Here is a 21,972-nt window from a genome sequence, read left to right as displayed (position 1 = left end):
TGCAAATTTTGACGATCGTAGTGCGATCGTGTAGTTCCCAGTAAGGTCGTGGTACGGTCGTGGTGTCCGTGGACCAACTTTAAACATGTTCAAAACCATCGTGGTGCGGTCGTGGCGAAATCAGGTCGTAGTAGAAGCGTACTGAAAACGTAGTAAGGTCGTGGTAATATCGCAAAGATCGCTGTACCATCGTAGCGAGAGCGTAGCGATAGCGCGATTCTAGTCGGAGATACTGAGCTACGATCTCACAGAGACGTCAAAACGACCTCACTACGACCATCACATTCTCACAGCGACTCAACCATGCTTCTACTACGACTATACCACGTTTATACCACGCTGTTCAAGACCATAGTCCGAATCAAGCACGCTCATGCCTTCCTCATCACACTCTTCTTACGACCTGACTACGTTCATACTACGACCATGTCGAGTTCTAGTCATGCTCATTGTCATTGTCACATAAAAATATATAAAGGCTCTGCAGGTTTTGTTTGAAACATCAATTGCAATTGAACCATGGAAACACAAGACCATGTACATGTAGTAATGCTTCTACAATCATTAACACAGACACAAAATATAAACGACCAGGCCATGATATTATATTGGTATTGAGAGAGCGTCATTCGATCTTGATCGCAGTATGAACGTGGTATGATCGTAGTGTGATCGTGATAAGAGCGCGCTATAATCGCAGTAGAAGCGTGGTAAGATCGTGTTGCAATCGGATAGATCATGGTATGGTCGTAGTGAGAACGTGATGAGCGTAGTAAGATCGTGATAATCGTAGTGAGGTCGCAGAATAAGCATGGTGAGAACGTGGTATAATCGTAGCGGGATCGTTGTAAAAGCGTAATGAGGACGTAGTAGCATCGTGATAGACCTTAACCTTTGGACTTGCACATTGAGGTACATGTCTCAAATAAAATACCTAAATACCTTTACTTGATAAAGTTATATACGTTTTTGTCTACGACAAGCGCCTATGCTTGCACACGTTATATTCAGACTGATCAACTAGACAGTTATTGACTTCTCCTTATGTTACTTTTCCTTTCCTATATGGAGATATCCATCTGACTCTTCGAGTGAATATAATAATTTCGAAATTGGTTTGATATGCGCGTGTTTGCAGTGAAATCTGGGCATTCACTCAACTAATTAAATATTTCGTTTTTGTATTTCTGTACTTTTTTTTGGGGGAGGGGGTGGGGGGGGGGGGGCGGTGGGGGGCATTACAAGTCTTCTTGTATTGATTAAAATTGAGCTCTACGAAATCTTCTTATGTTTTAGAGTAAAGTACTTTTCCTGAACTGATTTTAGTGTATTTTCTTTGATGTAAATTTTTGTTTCATCTTAATATCGAAATTTAAAAGCTGATAATTTTTTTTAGCCACGACAAATGTTCATGTGCCTTTCCCAAATAAAGGCAACAGTAGTATACCGCTGTTCAAAAGTCATAAATCGATTGAGAGAAAACAAATCCGGGTTACAAACTAAAACCGAGGGAAACACATCAACTATAAGAGGAAAACAACGGAACAACAGAAACACTGAAGTGCATCAAAATCAAACGCCAATGCAACGTTCATAGAAACGAACTATTTGATAACAACTGCCATATTCCTGATTTAGTACAAGACATTCCAAACCAGGAACCTCTTCGGTACTTGTCGTATGGCATATGCTTTTTAAAGTATGACTTGGTGTTGATGACAGATCTTCATTTGGTTTTTGAAAAACTTAATCACAATTTTAATAGACTTTGGGACAATTTAGAGCTTGATATATTGTGTAGATTGAAGCAGGCTTGACAAAATGATATATATTGTTTACGACCCTTTTTTTTTGGCTATAAATTTCTTTTTGTTATTTTTATTGTCGGGTTGCTGTTTCACTTACACATACCCTTTTTGTAGATAGATAGTTAAACCATGCAAGAATAACGTTTACAGAGAACACAGAGAAGTTGAAATGAAAATCAACAGACATTAAATTAAACATGCATAAAAATAATGAGATGAGATGACATATAAAAAATATACTTATACACACAAATAATGTGAATACATTTCTTAAAGAAATAGTTTAAGTGTAAAAAACATGTTAAAATTATTATAAAGTAGAATGAGGCATTTTACTATCTATACATCAAGTATAATTGTAAAGATCTTTTGAGTGTCCTTGGTTTTTTTTAGGAACTCAACACCGTGCTAAATGGTAAAACATCTATTTTATGTTTAAATACTGGTTCAAGTATTATACACCTTCTTATTTCATCTTCTTTAGTCAGGTAAACAAAGATAAAGTGATGTTCGTCTCCGATATCTCCATTATTGCCTATAGAACACTTTCTTTCACTTCTCTCAATATTATACCATCTCTCCTTTTCTATTAGTAGTCTTTTGAGCTTCGGAATTTACAAAGTGTATAAATAATATGTAGGTCATTGATAATATTGAAATGATTTTCAAATTCCGGATTTTCCGTGAAAAATCTACACGTAATGCATTAAGAAGTGTTCTAGATAGCCTGATTTCAAATCTGTTTAAATTGGACAATTAATCGCAGTTTGGTACATTTTAATAACTTTTTTGTGAAGTCGGTATTCTACACATAGAAATAGGTTTGACAATATGCAAATTTATATAAAATGGATGATAACTTGTTTTCATCTAAAAGCAATCTGCACCAATGTGTTATCATTGTACAATTAATGCTTATTTCCATTGGATATCGTCTCGGGGAGTTCACTATCATGCTTGTAGTAGATCTATCTAAATGTAATAATAGAGGTTTAGGTGTGGTACATAATTTAGTCAAATTATTCTCGTAACAATATCAATTGTATCTACTTTAAAAGAGGTGAAGGATATCAAAGAGCCATTCAAACTCATAAGTCGAAAATAGACCGACACCACCATTTCTAAAAAAGAAAAAGACAAACGACAAACAACAGTATACAAAACACAACATAGAAAACCAAAGACTGAGCAACATGAACCCCACCAAAACAGGGGGTGATCTCAGGTGCTCCTGGAGGGTAAGTAGATCCTTAACTTAATTACGAGTTTTCCCAAATTTTGTCGTTTAAAAGTAAGATCCCAACTTTCACCGATTTTTTTGTAAATATCTTATTTATAAAAACTGTTTGAAAACTGAACTGTTTTTTTTTTCAAATTTCAAACGGAATACTTCTTAAACAGAAGATGTTCTAAGGCAAACAATCATACGACATCTACCTTTCATAAAAAAACAACAAAACAAAAAACACGCGTTCAAGTTACTATCTAGACAAAGGGACAGAACAGCGAATAAAATTCTGCAATTTACTATATACCAATTATTAACCTTTTATCTTGATAAATTGCAGTCTCGGATATATATCCCAGATTATTCTAAAGACACACACTCATTACAGTAGGAATGGTGTTTTTTTTATAAATAATAGTTGAAATTCCGTTGGGACACCCTCTTATGTCTTGATATTTCTTGTTTGACTCGACCTTCGACTCGACTCGAACCATAATTCGAAGACAGACGCATTCATCAACTCGAACTCAAAATATAACTGGAATCATAACTCAAACTTTATTTCGCAAGATAAAAGTCAACAGGAAGGCATGTCAACGTACCTGGACACATTATTCTGACTACAGGTAGGTCAGTCTTTGCTTTTACTCCTCCATTCCGCATGCATAGATGAGAAGCAGCAAAACCATATTTCACGTTTCTTTTATAATATGCTAAAATCATAAGAAATTACCGATATACATATGTAATGTAGTATGTGTACGTTTTATAGACCTCGTCATGACAAACCTAACACCTATAAATAGGCATAAATACATTATGAGGTTAAGATTAAGAAGAAGTTTCATTCTGTCAAATGTTTCAATATCTAAAGATTTAAAGTTATACAGAAAAAACGAACGCATGCTATAACACCCTTAGTTAGTATTCCTACATTTACCACCCGCTAGAAAAAGGTGGGTAATTGGAATGACTTTATATATCTTTAAAACTAAATATATAAGTATACGAATAAAGGTGGTGTGAATTATATGTCACTGAGACAGCATCTAACCAACAAAAAATCTTCAAAACATCCATATCTCATTATATGTTTTTCGATCATGAGAGTCAATACAGTATCTTCAAACTGCCAGTAGTCTTATGAATGAATTTAACAGAGATTAAAGATTTAAAATCAACACTAAGTGGAAGGGTTAATAACACTTCAGCTTGAAAATGACACTCTTTGTTTCAGTACAGATTTACACTCTTTCATGATTGCAATATTGAATGAATATTGAATGAATATTTTATTGCAGCAGACATAAAGCTATAGCAAAAAAACATAATATATAATGACAATAATGAGAGTAAACAAGCAGAGAAAAACACAATAAGGTCATAACAAGCACAGAACTACAACTGTTATGCAATGATAATTTGTGATCTTAACTTCCATGCCGCATTAAGAAATTTACACAATTTTTTAGTTAAATTCTTTGAGCTAGCCTGTAAAAGAAATACCAGCTTTCTATTTGGGGCCATGAACAATTATATTTATGATCTAAAGGCAGGACATACTAAAACAAAATGGTACTCATTTTCAATACAATTCATATGACAGCATATACATATACGATTTTTTCTAAAATATTGTCAAAACGACCAACTTCAATATTTTTTTTTTTTTTTTTTCTTATAATTGATTTATTGGTCTTAAGCTGTTACAATAACATTATTGCTACAGCTTTCACAAACAAGGTACCATGATATATTAATATCTTTAAGAACAGGGTGTCTTAAAGATAAGTTTTACTTTATAATTGTTAGCTAATTACAAATACAAATATATTATAATATAAACTTATATAATTGCAAATTATTTAAATTTGCATTTACGTATATTTTGTTCCGGATTTGACCTTTACTTTTCCATCCTTATACAATCTACCTGACACATATTTTACTCGTTTAGAAAAATCGTGCGTGTGTCCAGTGTGATCAAATAATCGTAACCTGACATGATTGAAGGATAATAAAGTGCATGTGTTAATCTTATTGATTTTGGATTATAATTAAAAGGTAAGGTATTATATGTTTCTTGTTATCGAAATAGAATGTTAATTGTCTTTCATAATATTTCGTGAGTTTTGTTTTATGATTTAAAGTTTTAAAATTTAAGTGTAATTTAAGATTTTTCTTAACGGACGCAGAGGTGTCAATTTTAAATTTGCACGTGTAGTATCTCATTTTATAGATACTTTAGTTATTATTCTATGCATTATGCTTCACAACTATATATGTATTTATGTATATATATTTTAATCTAGCACATTTTACAGAAATTTTTGAAATTTGCGAATTAGTTTACTTTTGCGTTCTTTCACATGTCTGTTTACTTCAAAGTAAAATTCAAATTCGTTTTTAAAGATAGTGTATATGTCGGCGGATTTTGTTCTTTGTTCTGACGTGTAAAATGATTTGTAAATTGAGAAACCTATCAAAGTTATAATAAGATTTATATCATTATAATGTCGGTCTCCGATTTTATATCCAAAGACTATATCTATTAGGGTGATTTTCTTACAAAAGTTTATGTTTTTCATTTTTTCTGTTATTTTAATCCAAAAGTCTTTTACAAATCTACAGTCGTTAAAAAAATGTTGATAATTATCTGTGCATTTACATAAAGCACACTCTGGGGTATTTGATATTTTCCATTTGAAAAGATTTTCTTGGTTCGGTTATATATAGCTAAATAATTTCCATTTATAAACTTTAAGTTTGTTTATGTATATTTCATTGTTTGTAAAGGATAAGGATTGTCTAATTTGAGCACCTGAGATCACCCCCAGTTTTTGGTGGGGTTCGTGTTGCTTAGTCTTTAGTTTTCTATGTTGTGTCATCTGTACTATTATTTGTCTGATTGTCTTTTTATTTTTGGCCATGACGTTGTCAGTTTGTTTTCGATCTATGAGTTTGACTGTCCCTCTGGTATCTTTCGTCCCTCTCTTGTAATTGTTTTGCGTCTAATATTTTATTATTTCAATGTTAGGAGTTATTTTGTTTTTTATAAAATATTGATAGACGGTTTTATTGTTTAGGTCTGATAAATTTATTTCTGTTTTATTCATTCTAATTAATTTTTCGTTAATATTAACTCGGGTTTTAACAGAGTTATTTGTTTTTAGGATATCTGTCCAACTTCTTGGTATAGCTTTTTTTAGTATTGATAGTTCGGCTATCCAGTTGTGTTTTATTTCTAACTTTCGCAGTATTGTCTTTTCATCGATTTGACCGTTTTCGTCAATAAGTTCATTAATATAGATTATGTTGCTTTTGATCCAGCTTAACATCAATAATGGTTTATTTTTTATTTTCATGTTTTTATTACCCCATATAATTTCTTTGTGTATATCTCTAAAGTTAGTGGGCGATTTAGTTTGACCTCCACCTTTAAGTATCCAGCACTTTACAATATCTAGATAAAATTCTGGTAATCTAGTTGTAATTTTAAGTGGTTTTAAATTATCAGTTTCTAAATTCATTTTAAAGATAAGGAAGTTTTCACCATATTTATCAAAAAAGAATCTTGGAATAATTGACCAATTTTCATGTTTTGACTCTATTAATCTTGATACCCATTTAATTTTAAGTGTGTTAAAGTAACTGTCGATATCAATCATATTGAGTCCTCCTTTGCTGTAATCTGATATAAGAGTTGATCGTTTCACTTTATCTTGTTTTCCATCCCAAATGAAATTAAAAATTTCTCTTTCTAAATTGCAAATATACGTTTTATTTATGACTGTCATACTTGCTAAATATGTGAATTGTGGAATTATAAGTGATTTGATTATTAAAATTTTACCGATGATAGTAAGATGTCTTTTTTCCCATGATTTCATAATAAAATTGAGAATGGAAATGGGGAATGTGTCAAAGAGACAACAACCCGACCATAGAACAGACAACAGCAGAAGGTCACCAACAGGTCTTCAATGCAGCGAGAAATTCCCGCACCCGGAGGCGTCCTTCAGCTGGCCCCTAAACAAATATATATACTAGTTCAGTGATAATGAACGCCATACTAAACTCCAAATTGTACACAAGAAACTAAAATTAAAAATAATACAAGACTAACAAAGGCTAGAAGCTCCTGACTTGGGACAGGCGCAAAAATGCGGCGGGGTTAAACATGTTTATGAGATCTCAACCCTCCCCCTATACCTCTAGCCAATGTAGAAAAGTAAACGCATAACAATACGCACATTAGAATTCAGTTCAAGAGAAGTCCGAGTCTGATGTCAGAAGATGTAACCAAAGAAAATAAACAAAATGACAATAATACATAAATAACAACAGACTACTAGCAGTTAACTGACATGCCAGCTCCAGACTTCAATTAAACTTATTGAAAGATTATGTCTTCATCATATGAATATCAGGCACCATCCTTCCTGTTAGGGGTTTAGTATCATACCACCATAACATATATGAGAAGAACATAACCCGTGTCATGCCAACAACTGGTTTTTAAATAAATGTGTTTAGTGCCGATGCAAAGACATAAGTTTTTTTTGCTTTTTCGTCAAGCTTGTTTTCCCAATTTAGTTTTGCGCATTCTGTTTTATTTGTACCGAAATACAAGCCTAACACTTTAACGGGTTTATCTGTGAATTTTATATTATCTACTTTTTCTTTACAATTTTTCAGTTTTCCTATCCAAATGCCTTCCGTTTTATTTTTATTTAATTTAAGACCAGAGAATGTGCCAAATATTTCAATAACGTTTAATGCTGCTATAGTTTTCATTTTTTGATTTGAGAAACAAAGTGGTGTCATCTGCTAACTGGGAAATTTTCAAATTATGTTTTGAATGGTCAAGTTTTATTTCAATGCCTTTAATGTTATTGTCATTTCTTAATTTACATGCCATGATTTCTACTGCGATCACGAAGATCATGGAAGAACAAGGACATCCATGACGTACCCCCCTTTTTAGACTAATTGGTTCAGAAATCCATCCATAATTGAACACTGAGCTATTTATATCAGAATATAACGTCTTGATCCAGTTTATAAATGAATATTAAAGCCGAAATGTTCGAGAGTTTGGTACATAAAGGACAATTTTAAAGTATCAAATGCTTTTGAAAAATCTAGAAACAAAATTGCACCTTCAACATTAAATTTATCGGCGTAATCTATGATATCTTGTATTTGTCTGAGATTGAAACCAATATATCGTTTTTGTATATACCCTGTTTGGTCTGCGTTTATAATTAGATTTAGTACATTTTTTATTCTTTGAGCTAATGTGTATGATAATATTTTATAATCTGAATTTAATAAGGAAATTGGCCTATAATTTGAAAGATCTAGTGGATCATTCTTCTTGTATATTAGATTAAGAATACTTTGTCTTTGGGAAAATGGTAGCTTTTGCCTGTCATAGCTTGTATTAAAAATGTTAACAAGGATTGGACCTAATGATTGCCAAAACTTTTTATAAAAATTTGTCGTGATACCATCTTTACCTGGGCTTTTATTGGGTTTTAAATTATTAACTGCTAGTGTTAATTCTTCTATTGTAACATATCCGTCGCACGTTTGACTTTCATGTTTTGATAATTTATTTTTTTATTTCAGTGCTGTTAATATATTCCCATGATTGGGCAATATCTTCGTTTTCTTTTGAATATAGATTTTCGTAAAATTTCTTTTCAATTTGAAGTATTTCGCTTTGATCTGTAACAATATTTCCTTGGTGATCTTTTAGTTTTATAATTGTTTTTTTTGTTGTTTATTTTTTTCTAAGCCTAAAAAATATGCTGTATTTTTTTCGCCTTATTCTACCCAGTCTTGTTTCAATCTTAATTGGGCGCCTTTTGCTTTATATTCATAATGCTTTTCTAGCTGATTTTCAATTTGATTTATTTTTTTGCAATACATCATTGTTTTTATTTTTCTGATATTTTTCAGTTAAAATGGTTAAATTTTTTTCCAATTGTTTTATTTCTTTTTTTTTATTGTATCCTCTACTTTTGCAATAGTTTATGATAAACAGTTTAATATCAAGTTTTATCGCATCCCAAAGAAGATGCAAATCTATAATTGTGTCTTGGATGATAGTGTTATATTTTGGAATTATTATTTCTATTTCTTTACAATATTCATTTTCTTCTAGAATAGAATTGTTTAATTTCCAGTATCCCGGGCCTTTACTTTCGGCAGTTACGCTTTGTAATTTGAGAGATACGCCTTGGTGGTCTGTACTTTTTATTAATGCGGGTCTAATATCACTTGATTTTGTATTAAGTACAAAGTCTTTATTTATTAAAAAGTAATCAATTCGACTTGCTTGACTGAAATTTTGTCTTTTCCAGGTGAACTGAATTTTTTGGGGGTTTAAATTTCGCCAAATATCAATAAGATTGTGCGTTTTAAATAAAGTTTTTAAACTATTCACTGGTTTTATATTTTTACGTTTATCAATAGCGAGTTTTCTATCTACGTTTGACAGTGCATCATTCATATCACCTCCTATTATGACAGTTCCAATTGCATAATTATTTATGAAATCAGACAGATTTTTATAGAACTTGTTTCTTTCAGTTTCTATGTTTGGTGCATAGATGTTAATGAGCGAATACATTATATTTTCTATTTCTATGTTTAACATTAGTATCCTGCCGTCTTTGTCTTTGTTTTCATTGATTACTTTGCATTCTAGTCTATTATCAATTATAATAGCTACACCTTTACTTTGGGTTGTACCATGACTAAAATAGAAATGGTTACTAGTTTCAGTATATAATTTTTGTTCTAGATTTTCGTCAAAATGACTTTCTTGTATAAAAGTTATAAGGCTTTTTTGATTTTTTATCCACTGATAAAATCTTGCTCTTTTCTTTTTATCTCTGAGTCCTTTGACGTTAAGCGTACAAATATGGATGTCTTTTATCATACTGAGTATTGTTTTGATTGTTCTTAAATTCTTTATTTACTTTATTTAACGTACGCTTGACTGGCTTGTAATTACTTTTTTTGTTGATAGATTCGGAAGGTGTAATACGTGACAACCTGATGATAAAGGTGTTTAGAGTTGTCGAATTACTTATAATGCCGTTCATAAAAATTTCAAAGGTGTTTACAATTTTGATTTTAATCTTAGGTGGTTTATATATTCTTTCCTTCCTAAGCACACTTTTACTTTTAAAAAGTATGGATACAAATACACGTTGTTCTTTTGTTTTCTTCACACATACACACTTGTTATTTGTATAGTTATATTTTTCTGGGACTTTAAATTTAGATTTTTTATGTCATTTGCTTTTTTTTTTGAAAGATAACTAGTTTAGTTGAAGTCCTTGGGTGCCGTGTATGGTGGTTTAACATGATTGTTCTTACTTTACATATAAACTTCATGATGTTTTCTGATCTTATACTTGTTATAAGAGTTTTACATACTGGGCAATGTATATAATATATAAATACGAGTATATAACAATAGCGCAGGCAGACAACCCATGCGCGTACAAAGTGGGTATCATACAAACTGTAACACATGTATGATAAAAACAGAGAATACCTATACGATGTTAAATAGTCTTTTGGTTTCTCTGTTTTGTTCTCGTAACAAATAATATACAGCAAATTACATATTAACCAATGTCTATATGGCTGTAAATGTACATATTGCGTAATAGTAATATCACAAGTTCTAAAACATAAAGTCCTTCGTTTACTACACGATTTCATTACCTTGTTACATAACTTTTGTTTGTGTACCTTAATACATTTAACTACAAACAGTATCGTCATGCAATAATAATATGAAAATTTATTATTATAAATATGTATTACTTTAGTTACTTTAATTGAAAAAATTTCAGGTTTATTAGAACAGATTAGGCAAGCGGTACTTGTCAGAACAGCTAATGTAAGTATAGCCGTTGTTTTCATTTCTTTAAATACTTTTTGTTGTGATTTTATTACGTTATACTTGTTGCGAATAATGTGTGTTTTGTTACTAAAAATAGTTATGGGAAAACCCATTTTTGAAAATGTATTTGAGTTACATTTCTTTAAGGTAAATGTGTTGATAATATACAAAAGTGCTGGTATCATCAATATTAACATTTTTAGAGTTAGATAATTAAGATAGCATTTGCTTTTATGTTGATACTGAGTGTATGACATATTGAATGCACTTGTGTTATTACGCTTTGGTAATAAATGATAAATGACAATCAAAAAGACTATATACAATATATACAATGACATTATTTTTTTTCTACTTTTTTTATATTAAGATAAAAGATATGTTTTAATTATTTGATTAAGTTTTTGAAGACTTGATTTCTCTATCTTGGTCTGGTGGAGTTGGTGGTGTTCTTCCTTTCAGAGCTTCTTGTCTTCTATTTGGAGTAGTAAATCTGTTAATGTCCAATTGTCTTTGACTTGTTCTTTCCTTTGCTGGTTTATCAGTATTTTAAGTTTTTGAGTCTACACTGTGCGAAATGCTTTCATTTTTTTCTGGCATGTTTTTCTTTTTTCATTTCTTGGGCTTGATCTTTTTTGTCATTTGTAGTTACTTTCCTGTTCTGTTCCAAAATTGTAATTTCTTCTATGTGCTCATTTTGTTCTGTTTCTTGTCTTGTATAGTCATGTATAATAATTTGGTTTTCCTTTTCTTGTTGGTCTTTTGTTTCTTTTCGCTTCATTCTTTCCAAAAAGATTGGACATTCTAAAAATTTGTGGCCTGACTTGTTACAACCCCTACACACCCATTCATTGGGACAGTCACTTGTAAAGTGGCTTTTCTAGAGGCATTTACTACAAATAAATAGAGTGTTTTCATCTATCTGTCCAAAGTGTAAAACCCTAGCTAGGTATTTCCCGAATTGCATTGTCTTGGGTAATTGTTTTTTAAATTTCTCACAAAAAAATACTCTGTCTCCTGTCTGGCAGTTTGTCATTATATTGTCAACTCTCAGCCTTTCTCTGTATAATGAAATGACTTTTATGTTTCTCATCTCTAATTCTCTCTGTATCTGACCATCATCAGCAGACAATGGCACATTTTTTACTCTGACTTTTCTTAGGTTGCTTTTGTAGTTTGGATTATTTGGGTTGTGGGGAAGAAGGGGGATAGTTTTTCCTCTGAGAACTACTCCTTCACCTAGGAGTTTAAGTCTGTGTTCTTCTGTTTCTAGGTATAATCTCCACATTTTGCCTATTCTCTGAATTCCCTTTAGTGTTCTCTTTTTATTGACATTGCCATCCTTTTGCATATTTCTGTGTGGGTAAGCCAGAGTTCTTTCGCTGGGTTTGAGGCTCCAAATACGTCTGTTTCTTTAATGAATATTGGTTTGACACCGTTTGTATCGTTTGTATCATTTGTATCTGTATCAATTGTTAAGTTGCCAGCAGTTACTTTTGCATATATTGGCGCCATGTTGTTTACATTGTCAGTCGAGTCGGATATATTTTGACTGGTTTTTAAGTGTTGATCATCGCAGTATGGGTTGGTTTGCAAAGATTGCCTACTACATATGTCACTTTCCCATTCATTCTCCCAATCTTTAGACATTTTGTTGTTTTGTTTTCACCACAAGAGACCTTGGTATCAGGGGCGATAATCCTTTTTCAATATTTAGTTTTAATGTTCCACAACGTAGTTTAGTCGATATATTACTATTAAAATCATACTTTATGTAATCTTCTAAACAAAACTCATTTTTCAATTTCCTATATAAAAACAGTTTTTCACAATCGTTCAAAATAGCAAACCAGTTCTTGTAGTATTGATCATTTATACGACATTTTATATATTCAAATGTAACATTAGTTTTCTCTTGATCAGACCGTACATAATTCATACCTAAACTAAATAATAAATCACGAACATTTGAAACCCAGTTTCTCTTGCCATTTAAGGCATCAATGCGTAAGAGGTTATAATTATCATATACCATATTAGGTTTATCATATATTATATGCAACCAAAACTTTTTAATTCTATGTTTCCTTAAAATGAACATAGGTAGATGACCAAGTTCACCACATAAAAAGGAGATTGGTACATTTTTACTAAGCTTTAATATTAAACGACAAAAACGATTATGAACGAGTTCAATTTCATTGGCTCGATGAAATCCCCAAATTTCAGACGAATAGTTCAGTATACAGGCCACTATACTGTAAAACAAAAAACATGCTTGACTATGTTCAATATAAACTCGCTTGAGAGTGTCGAATAAGGAAGAAAGTGCCCTTGCTCCTTGCTGAGAAATCCTCATATGTGAGTGCAAAAAATAGCATGCCTTGGTATACATAAGAATTTACAATTTCAAGCTCCTGGTTGTCGAAGAAAAAGCTGTTATTAACAGGTTGCCAACAAATTCTAAAAACGACAACTTTTGTCTTGTCGGTATTAACATTAATATTCCACTTTTTACAATAAAATGAAAGTTTTTCGAGACTAAGTAAGACTTGTAGTGTTTCGGCAGATTTTCCGAACAGGACGGTATCGTCAGCAAACAAGATTAAATAAAATAGATATCCATTGATATTAAAAACACTGTTATAATTGTCCATAGGAATGGTTCACCTTGTTTCACTCCCAAGAAATTGTCAAAAGCCTCTGAAAATTCACCCTCAGTGCGAATTCTTAGACGAACAGTTTCATAAACTGCTTTTATGATTGAACAAATTTCGTGCTTATTCCCCTCTTTAATAGCTTGTACCATAGAAATAACGTTGTCGAATGCCTTCCGGAAATCGACGAATGCGAAATATAATTTCGATTTCTGTTGTAGAATATATGTTAATATACCTTGAAGTACAAATATTGAGTCTACAGTAGACCGACCAGGTCGAAATCCAAACTGGTTATCGATAAGTTTTTCCTCGTCCTCAGCCAAGCTGAGTAATCGTTCGGTTAGTATCGATGTAAACAGTTTTGATAAAATACTCACTAAAATGATAGGTCGATAATTATTCGGGTCTGTTAAGTCACCATTTTTCGGATGCCTTCCGACCACGTATCAGGAAAAAAGCCATTTTCAAACATAAAGTTGAAAATAGTTTTAAAAGTAGGAGTGACGAAAACTGGATTCGATGACAACATTTCGGTGATAATGGAATCATTCTCAGCAGACTTTCCAGATTTAAGTTTAGTTATAGCACGTATAATGTCATCTTCCAATATTTCGTTATCTAAAGAGTCTATTGTAAAAGTGTCCAAAAACGAGCTATTTTCAATTAGACCAATGACTTCTTCGCATATATCTGAAGGGTCTTCCCCCAGCAATTGTTCAAAGTGACGCAACAACAAATCACTATCAGCTAAACATTTTGATTTCTTTCGCGGTTTAACTGTTGACCAAAATTTTCGTGGGTTCGTTTTACCTATTTTGCAAACTTCGAGTCCTTTGGCACGTTTAAAACTGGCTCGCGCTACACGTGTCGCCTTATTGTAACTATTCCGGGCTAAGATTTATAAATGTAGATTTGTGTCTGTAGAATAACGTTGGTACAAATTGCGAGATGAATTAAATGTTCGACGTTCAAGGACACAGTTTGCATTAAACCATTCGTTATTATGTCTTTTCACATTTGTCGAATTGTTCACTAATATGGTTTTCCCAAAACCTTTAAATGCATTGTCATACAGAACACAACTTATCTGCTTTACAGCATCATTCACATCGTCTGCGCTGGATAAGTTATTTACGAGCGTCAAAAGTGATTCACTGTGTTCTAAAAGAAGTTGATAATACTCGTGATTTTTACTTGAGTCCCACTTTATAATGTTATATGTCTTTGGAAAATTGTGTGTTTGCAAACGGGGGGATAAACGAAGAAGAAAAAAATCAGTGCATGTTCGAAAAATGCATAAAATTGCAAAACGTTGAAGTCCGCTATTCTGTTGTAATATTCTGGAAACACAAGCACATAGTCATTAGCACTTTGACCTTTAGAAGAGCAAAACGTAAATTTTCCGTCGCAATCGTCGCCTAGACGACCATTTGCAATCATGAGGCCCGTATTGTAGCACATCTGTAGCAACTTCCGTCCAAAAACATTTGTAACTGTGTCCATAGAGCGCCTTTCAGTAATACTGGGGATGTCATCGGACTCAACGCCATATAGTAAAAATTGAAAACAACACGTTTAATAATGTCATGCGTCCGAAGCGCTTTTCTGGATTTACCTTCATCAGGAACGCTCAAAGCCAAACATTTGAAATCCAAGGATGTATAAGTACCGAAACCGTTGAAGAGCTATACGACAAAAATACCTAAAACAAATAGCCAAATTCATCTAAAGTCAACTTTGCCTGAGGGAGTTGAAACCTTAGTTTCTTAATAATTTTAAAATTTAAAAACGGACAATTTTAGAAAAGTTTGTTAAATCATGTCAGTACCGAAGTACTGACTACTGTGCTGATGATACCCTCGGGGACTGATAGTCCACCAGCAGAGGTATCGACCCAGTGATGTAAAAAATTGAAAACAACACGTTTAATAATTTCATGCGTCCGAAGCGCTTTTCTGGATTTACCTTTATCAGGAACGCCCAAAGCCAAACATTTGAAATCCAAGGATGTATAAGTACCGAAACCGTTGAAGAGCTATATGGCAAAAATACCTAAAATAAATAGCCAAATTCATCTAAAGTCAACTTTGCCTGAGGGAGTTGAAACCTTAGTTTCTTATTAATTTCATAATTTAAAAACGGACAATTTTAGAAAAGTTTGTTAAATCATGTCAGTACCGAAGTACTGACTACTGAGCTGATGATACCCTCGGGGACTGATAGTCCACCAGCAGAGGTATCGACCCAGTGATGTAAAAAAATTGAAAACAACACGTTTAATAATTTCATGCGTCCGAAGCGCTTTTCTGGATTTACCTTCATCAGGAACGCTCAAAGCCAAACATTTGAAATCCAAGGATGTATAAGTACCGAAACCGTTGAAGAACTATATGACAAAAATACCTAGAATAAATAGCCAAATTCATCTAAAGTCAACTTTGCCTGAGGGAGTTGAAACCTTAGTTTCTTAATAATTTTAAAATTGAAAAACGGACAATTTTAGAAAAGTTTATTAAATCATGTCAGTATCGAAGTACTGACTACTGAGCTGATGATACCCTCGGGGACTGATAGTCCACCAGCAGAGGTATCGACCCAGTGATGTAAAAAATTGAAAACAACACGTTTAATAATTTCATGCGTCCGAAGCGCTTTTCTGGATTTACCTTCATCAGGAACGCCCAAAGCCAAACATTTGAAATCCAAGGATGTATAAGTACCGAAACCGTTGAAGAACTATATGACAAAAATACCTAAAATAAATAGCCAACTTCATCTAAAGTCAACTTTGCCTAAGGGAGTTGAAACCTTAGTTTCTTAATAATTTCAAAATTTAAAAACTGACAATTTTAGAAAAGTTTGTTAAATCATGTCAGTACCGAAGTACTGACTACTGAGCTGATGATACCCTCGGGGACTGATAGTCCACCAGCAGAGGTATCGACCCAGTGATGTAAAAAATTGAAAACAACACGTTTAATAATTTCATGCGTTCCGGTCTAAATTATCAGTTTCTAAGATATCATATAATTCGCCTGTACCGCTGTTAAGATCACCTCAGACAATAACTGAAACTTTGCTTTTATACTCAAATTGTTACTCGTGGACTTCATTTGGATATCCAAAATACTTTCCCTCAATTTACCACACTCGTTTCGTAAGTCAGAAACAGACAAAGAATTTTTTTTATCTATTTTATTAACTTCAGAAGTACTAGATTTCATAGCTTTAGAAATATTGATTAGTTCAGATTTCATATCATTGAACTTCACTTTCTGCCCGTCGTAATCATCGCTAATGAGTTAGGTGCATTTTTCTACATGCTCTAAACGTTCATCCAAAGAATGTCTGCCTTGTTCGAGACGAATAACTTTAGAATTTATTGTGGTTACTAGATTATCGATTTGGTCAAGTTTATCTAATTTGGACTGAAATTTGTCCATACGTTTGAACATCTCGTCTACCCATGGTGGTCGTTGTTGTGCATATGTAATGGGTGAAACATGTTGCATTGGAGGAGGATATACTCCAGTGGTCGGACTAGAACAAAACTGCTGTTGTTATGGAAATGGAAACATTGGACCTTGTTGGTACATTAATTGTGTATCAGTCTGATTGAGCTTCGACTGGCTCATTTTTTTAATATTGTTATTGTTATTGTTTATATTTGCACCCGTGTTTACTCTACCGGCACAATGTGGAACTGCTCACCTGAATTAATGTCACATGTATTGTTAGTATTATTTTTATTTTCAGTTGAATTTATTCTTCTACCCTTCTTCTTAGACTTCTTTCTTTCCAAGGAAATCACATAAGGTACCGGACAATAAAAAAAATACGTCTGTCACCTGCCATATTGTCACGTCAGCTTTTAGTTAATTAAGAAGCCCGAAAATGCTGGATATCGTTCCCCAAAGATGGTCTCAGCACCTTGTCCTGCTAAGTGCCGTACAAAAACTAAATCTCCCTGTTTACAGGAAATCACTACGTTAATTGTTGCTGACACGTAGACGGAAGTTCCAACATTTCGGCCAATCACTTGATGATTATGCACAATCTCGGCATGTAGTCTGTCCTTTGAAGAGAACATTGTAAACGAAAAATGATATAGTCCGTCCTTTGGAACTGTAAAAATTCCAGTTATCTTATCATAATTATTTGTAACATCAGTTATAATCTGGTCGAACTCTATTCTTTGAGTCTGATGTAAGGTAGTATGGGACGACAGAGTTACATAAAACCCAGGTCTTTGTGTGTGAAGTTCTGAAAAACATGAAGGTTGAATCGCTGTTAATGATGATCTATTTATCTTGTTTACAAAATTAGTTTATAAATTAGTCATTTAAACATGTTTAAGGAATGCTACCATTAAGTATGTCTGAAAATATAGTAATTAAACATGTTAAAAAACCTAAACAAACCAAAAAATCAAAAATTGTAATCAATAAATTATGATTGTTTTTGAAGGGGCAATTGTAACAGTTTTACAGTTCTGCAGTTGGCGTTTGTTTTTGCTGCACTTCGGTGTTCCTGTTGTTCCTTTGTTTTCTTTCCTCATATAGTTGATGTTTTTCCCTTGGTTTTGTTTTGTAACTAGTTGATCGATTTTTGACTTTTTAACACCGATAAACTACTGTTGCCTTTGTTTAAATTATAGGTACATGTAAGCTTGTTTTAGAGAAATATTATTCAATCACTTACTAACTTTAGGGCTGGAAAAGAAATATTGGGCATGAGGAATTATAACCAAGATCTAGTTAATGATTGTCTGAACTTACATGTATCCTTACATTTAATAAAATTTAAAATCACAAAAAGACTGAACTCCGAGGAAAATTCAAAAAGGATCGTCCCTAATCAAATGGCAAAACCAAAAGCTCATACACAACAAAGGAACAGATAACAACTGTCATAATCCTGACTTGGTACAGGCATTATGTTCCTATGTAGAAAATGGTGGATTAAACCTGGTTTTATAGCTAGCTAAACCTCACACTTGTACGACAGTCGCATCAAATTCCATTATATATTGACAACGATGTGTAAACAAAACAAACAGACATAATAGGTATAAATTTCAAAAGTTTGGGTACAGCAGTCACCATTGTGTTATAATCTTAATCACTATAAAAACAAACAAATGTATATTCATACATTTACCGTTACACAATAACACAATGACTGGATGTATAGTACAGAGCCACTTCATATGTAACAAAGAAACACAAAAAGGCATATAGACAAAGCATATTAGCAAAAATGAAAGATAAGAATACAAAAATTATCATAGAACATTGACGGGATGTATAAGTACAGAGCCACGTCATATGTATATTAAAAAAACCACTAAAAGGCATATAAACAAGGAACATTAACAAAAATGATAGACAAGAATAAAAAAGATATCATAGAACAATAACACAATGGCGGGATGTATACGTACAGAGTCACGTTAAATGGGTATCATCAAACACAGACTAAACAGTAAACAAAATATTCATAAAGACAAATAAAAGAATACTGTAACACGTTCTCAAGATGATAAGCAACGTCAGAATCAAGAATCTACACTTCAACAACATCGTGTATTATTGGCGAAGTTGATATGGAATATTTATCAACAAAATGGTGGATTAAACCTTGTTTTAAAGCTAGTTAAACTTCTCACTTGTATGACAGTCGCATCAAATTCCATTATATTGACAACGATGTGTGAACAAAACAAACAAACATAATAGGTAAAAATGTAAAAAAAAATAGGGGTACAGCAGTTAAAATTGTGTAATATTCTTAACCACTATCAAAACAAACAAATATATAACAAAGAAGCACAAAAAGGCATATAGACTAAGCACATTAGCAAAAATGAAAGACAAGAATACAAAAATTACAATTGCACAATAACACTATGACGGGATGTAAAAGTACAGAGCCACGTCATATGTATCAAAAGACACAAAAAGGCATATAGACAAAGCACAATTAAGCGAACATGAAAGACAAGAATACAAAAACTATCATAGAACAATAACACAATGACGGGATGTATAAGTACAGAGCCATGTCATATATATCACAAAACACAAAAAAGGCATATAGAGAAAGATTTTTAGCAAAAATGAAAGACAAGAATACAAAAATTATTATAGAACAATAAAACAATGACGGGATATATAAGACAGAGCTACGTCATATGTATCAAGGAAACACAAAAAGGCATATAGACAAAATACATTAGCAAAAATGATAGACACGAATGCAAAAACTATTATAGAACAATAACACAATGACGGGATGTATAACTACAGAGTCACGTCAAATGGATATCACAAAACACAGACTAAACAGTAAAAGTAATATTCATAATGACGAATAAAAGAATACTGGAACACGTTATTAAGAAGATAAACAACGTCAGTACCAAAAATCTATTCTTCAAGACCATCGTGTATTATTTGTGAAGTTGATACGGAATATATATCAACAAAATGGTGGATTAAACCTGGTTTTATAGCTAGTTGAACCTCTCACTTGTATGAAAGTCGCATCAAATTTCATAACTAGTATATTGACAACAATGTGTGAACAAAACAAACTAACATAATAGGTAAAAATGTCAAAAATAGGGGTACAACAGTAATCATTTTGTTGTAATCATAACCACTATAAAAACAAACAAATATGTAACAAAGAAGCACAACAAGGCATAAAAACAAAGCACATTAGCAAATATGGAAGACAAGAATACAAAATTACGATAGCACAATAACACAATGACGGGATGTATACGTACAGAAAAACAATAAGGCATATAGACAAATCACAATTTAGCAAAAATGATTAGGTAATCGATCTATTAATATCATTATAAATTGTGATAAGTTGATGAATATGAATGTTTTCTTGACATCAATCGGCAAATATATTGTGCATTTTTGGGACGAAAAATTGACTCTATAATAACCCTTGAGATATGTTGTGAAAATGGATGCTCCCTAAGTATAAAAAGTTTTGATTTGGATTATTTTTACTAGTCGGCCCGGGACGTTTGTGTTTTTTCATAGGATATTTGCGCTTTTTATGGACATTTGCGCTTCAATTTATAGAACACATTTGCGCTTTAAAAAAAGAACATTTCCCTATACTAGTATCATGATATAGCTGAAATATGCTCTCGACTGTGTTTATTTACCTTTTTTAATCTTATCTAATTCTATTTCCACTTGTTTAACCTCCTTTTTCGTCAAATCCAATTCTACCTTCACTTGTTGAAGTTCATTTTTCGTCGATTCCAATTCTACTTTCACTTGTGTAACTTCCTTTTTCGTCGATTCCAATTCTACTTTCACTTGTTTAAGTTCCTTTCTCGACGATTCCAATTCTACTTTCACTTGTGTTAGTGCCTTGTTGGTCGATTCAAATTCTTCTTTCACTTTCTTTATTTCATTTCCGTGTTGAAGTAACTCGTCTGTTATTTGGACAATTTTTTGTTCCACTTTATGTACATATAAAGCACCATGCAAAACAAATACAGACAGTATTAAAACAACTAAATAATTCGGCATTTCTGTTATGTTTCAAAACATACAATGTCCGTATTAGTTACCTTCACGGGTGACTGACATGTTTAATTATTGTTTCAACAAAGAATAAGTTTAAAGTCCATTTGGGTCTGGCAGGTGGGGTCTTCAGTTCTTTATTCTTTAAATGTTTACAATTTTTTCTCTTTTCTTTATTTTTACAATTATTATTTTTATGTTTGAGCATCCCATTATTCTCTATTCATTATTTATGTTGTCCTATTTTTCTATATTCGTTAACTTTTAATTCATTATTCTTTATTCTATAAACCACATCCACACCTTTTCATGGTATGGATAATATACCTGTAGTATGTGAAAAGATATGCTTATTCAGTTCTATCAGTGATTTTGTTCTTTAAATTTTGTATTCAGGTATTTATTGATTTGGGGAACAAATAATTCAAATACATATCATTTTATACAATCGAACCGACAAGCATAATTATTTGTTCACGTTATTTAAACAAAATATTTGTATCTATCAATTATTTATACAAGAATTTATGATTTTTGGTGTTTTGATCTTAAAAATATGATTTATCTCATGCCTGCAAAAAATGTTACGCAGGAGTGAAATAATATGTCCAGTATTAAACAATATATACATTTCTTCAAGAAAATTATAAGAAGATTTTTGCTTTGTGTACTCTTTCTTTCAAATAAAACCCAAATAAATATATGGCACCAACCTTTTAAAAAAGTTTTTAGCAGTTTTTATGTTGTTTTAAGGTTTATGACCCCTTCTGTGCCCTGTGAATTACGA

General features: G+C 32.2%; 1 protein-coding gene across 1 annotated transcript in view; it reads right to left on the bottom strand.

The window, feature by feature from the left end:
• LOC127724964 (probable DNA double-strand break repair Rad50 ATPase) overlaps positions 1-21,218 on the bottom strand; it is a 28,827-nt gene extending 7,609 nt beyond the window's left edge. The window contains exon 1 of the mRNA XM_052231964.1: positions 20,819-21,218. Coding sequence (XP_052087924.1) covers positions 20,819-21,191 — 373 coding nt within the window. The 5' untranslated portion in view covers positions 21,192-21,218. The remainder of the gene's footprint in view (positions 1-20,818) is intronic.
• Positions 21,219-21,972: the final 754 nt, after the last annotated feature.

Source organism: Mytilus californianus, unplaced genomic scaffold (assembly GCF_021869535.1).
Source record: "Mytilus californianus isolate M0D057914Y unplaced genomic scaffold, xbMytCali1.0.p SCAF_14, whole genome shotgun sequence".
Lineage (NCBI taxonomy): Eukaryota > Metazoa > Mollusca > Bivalvia > Mytilida > Mytilidae > Mytilus > Mytilus californianus.
This window is presented reverse-complemented; position numbering and strand designations above follow the sequence as displayed.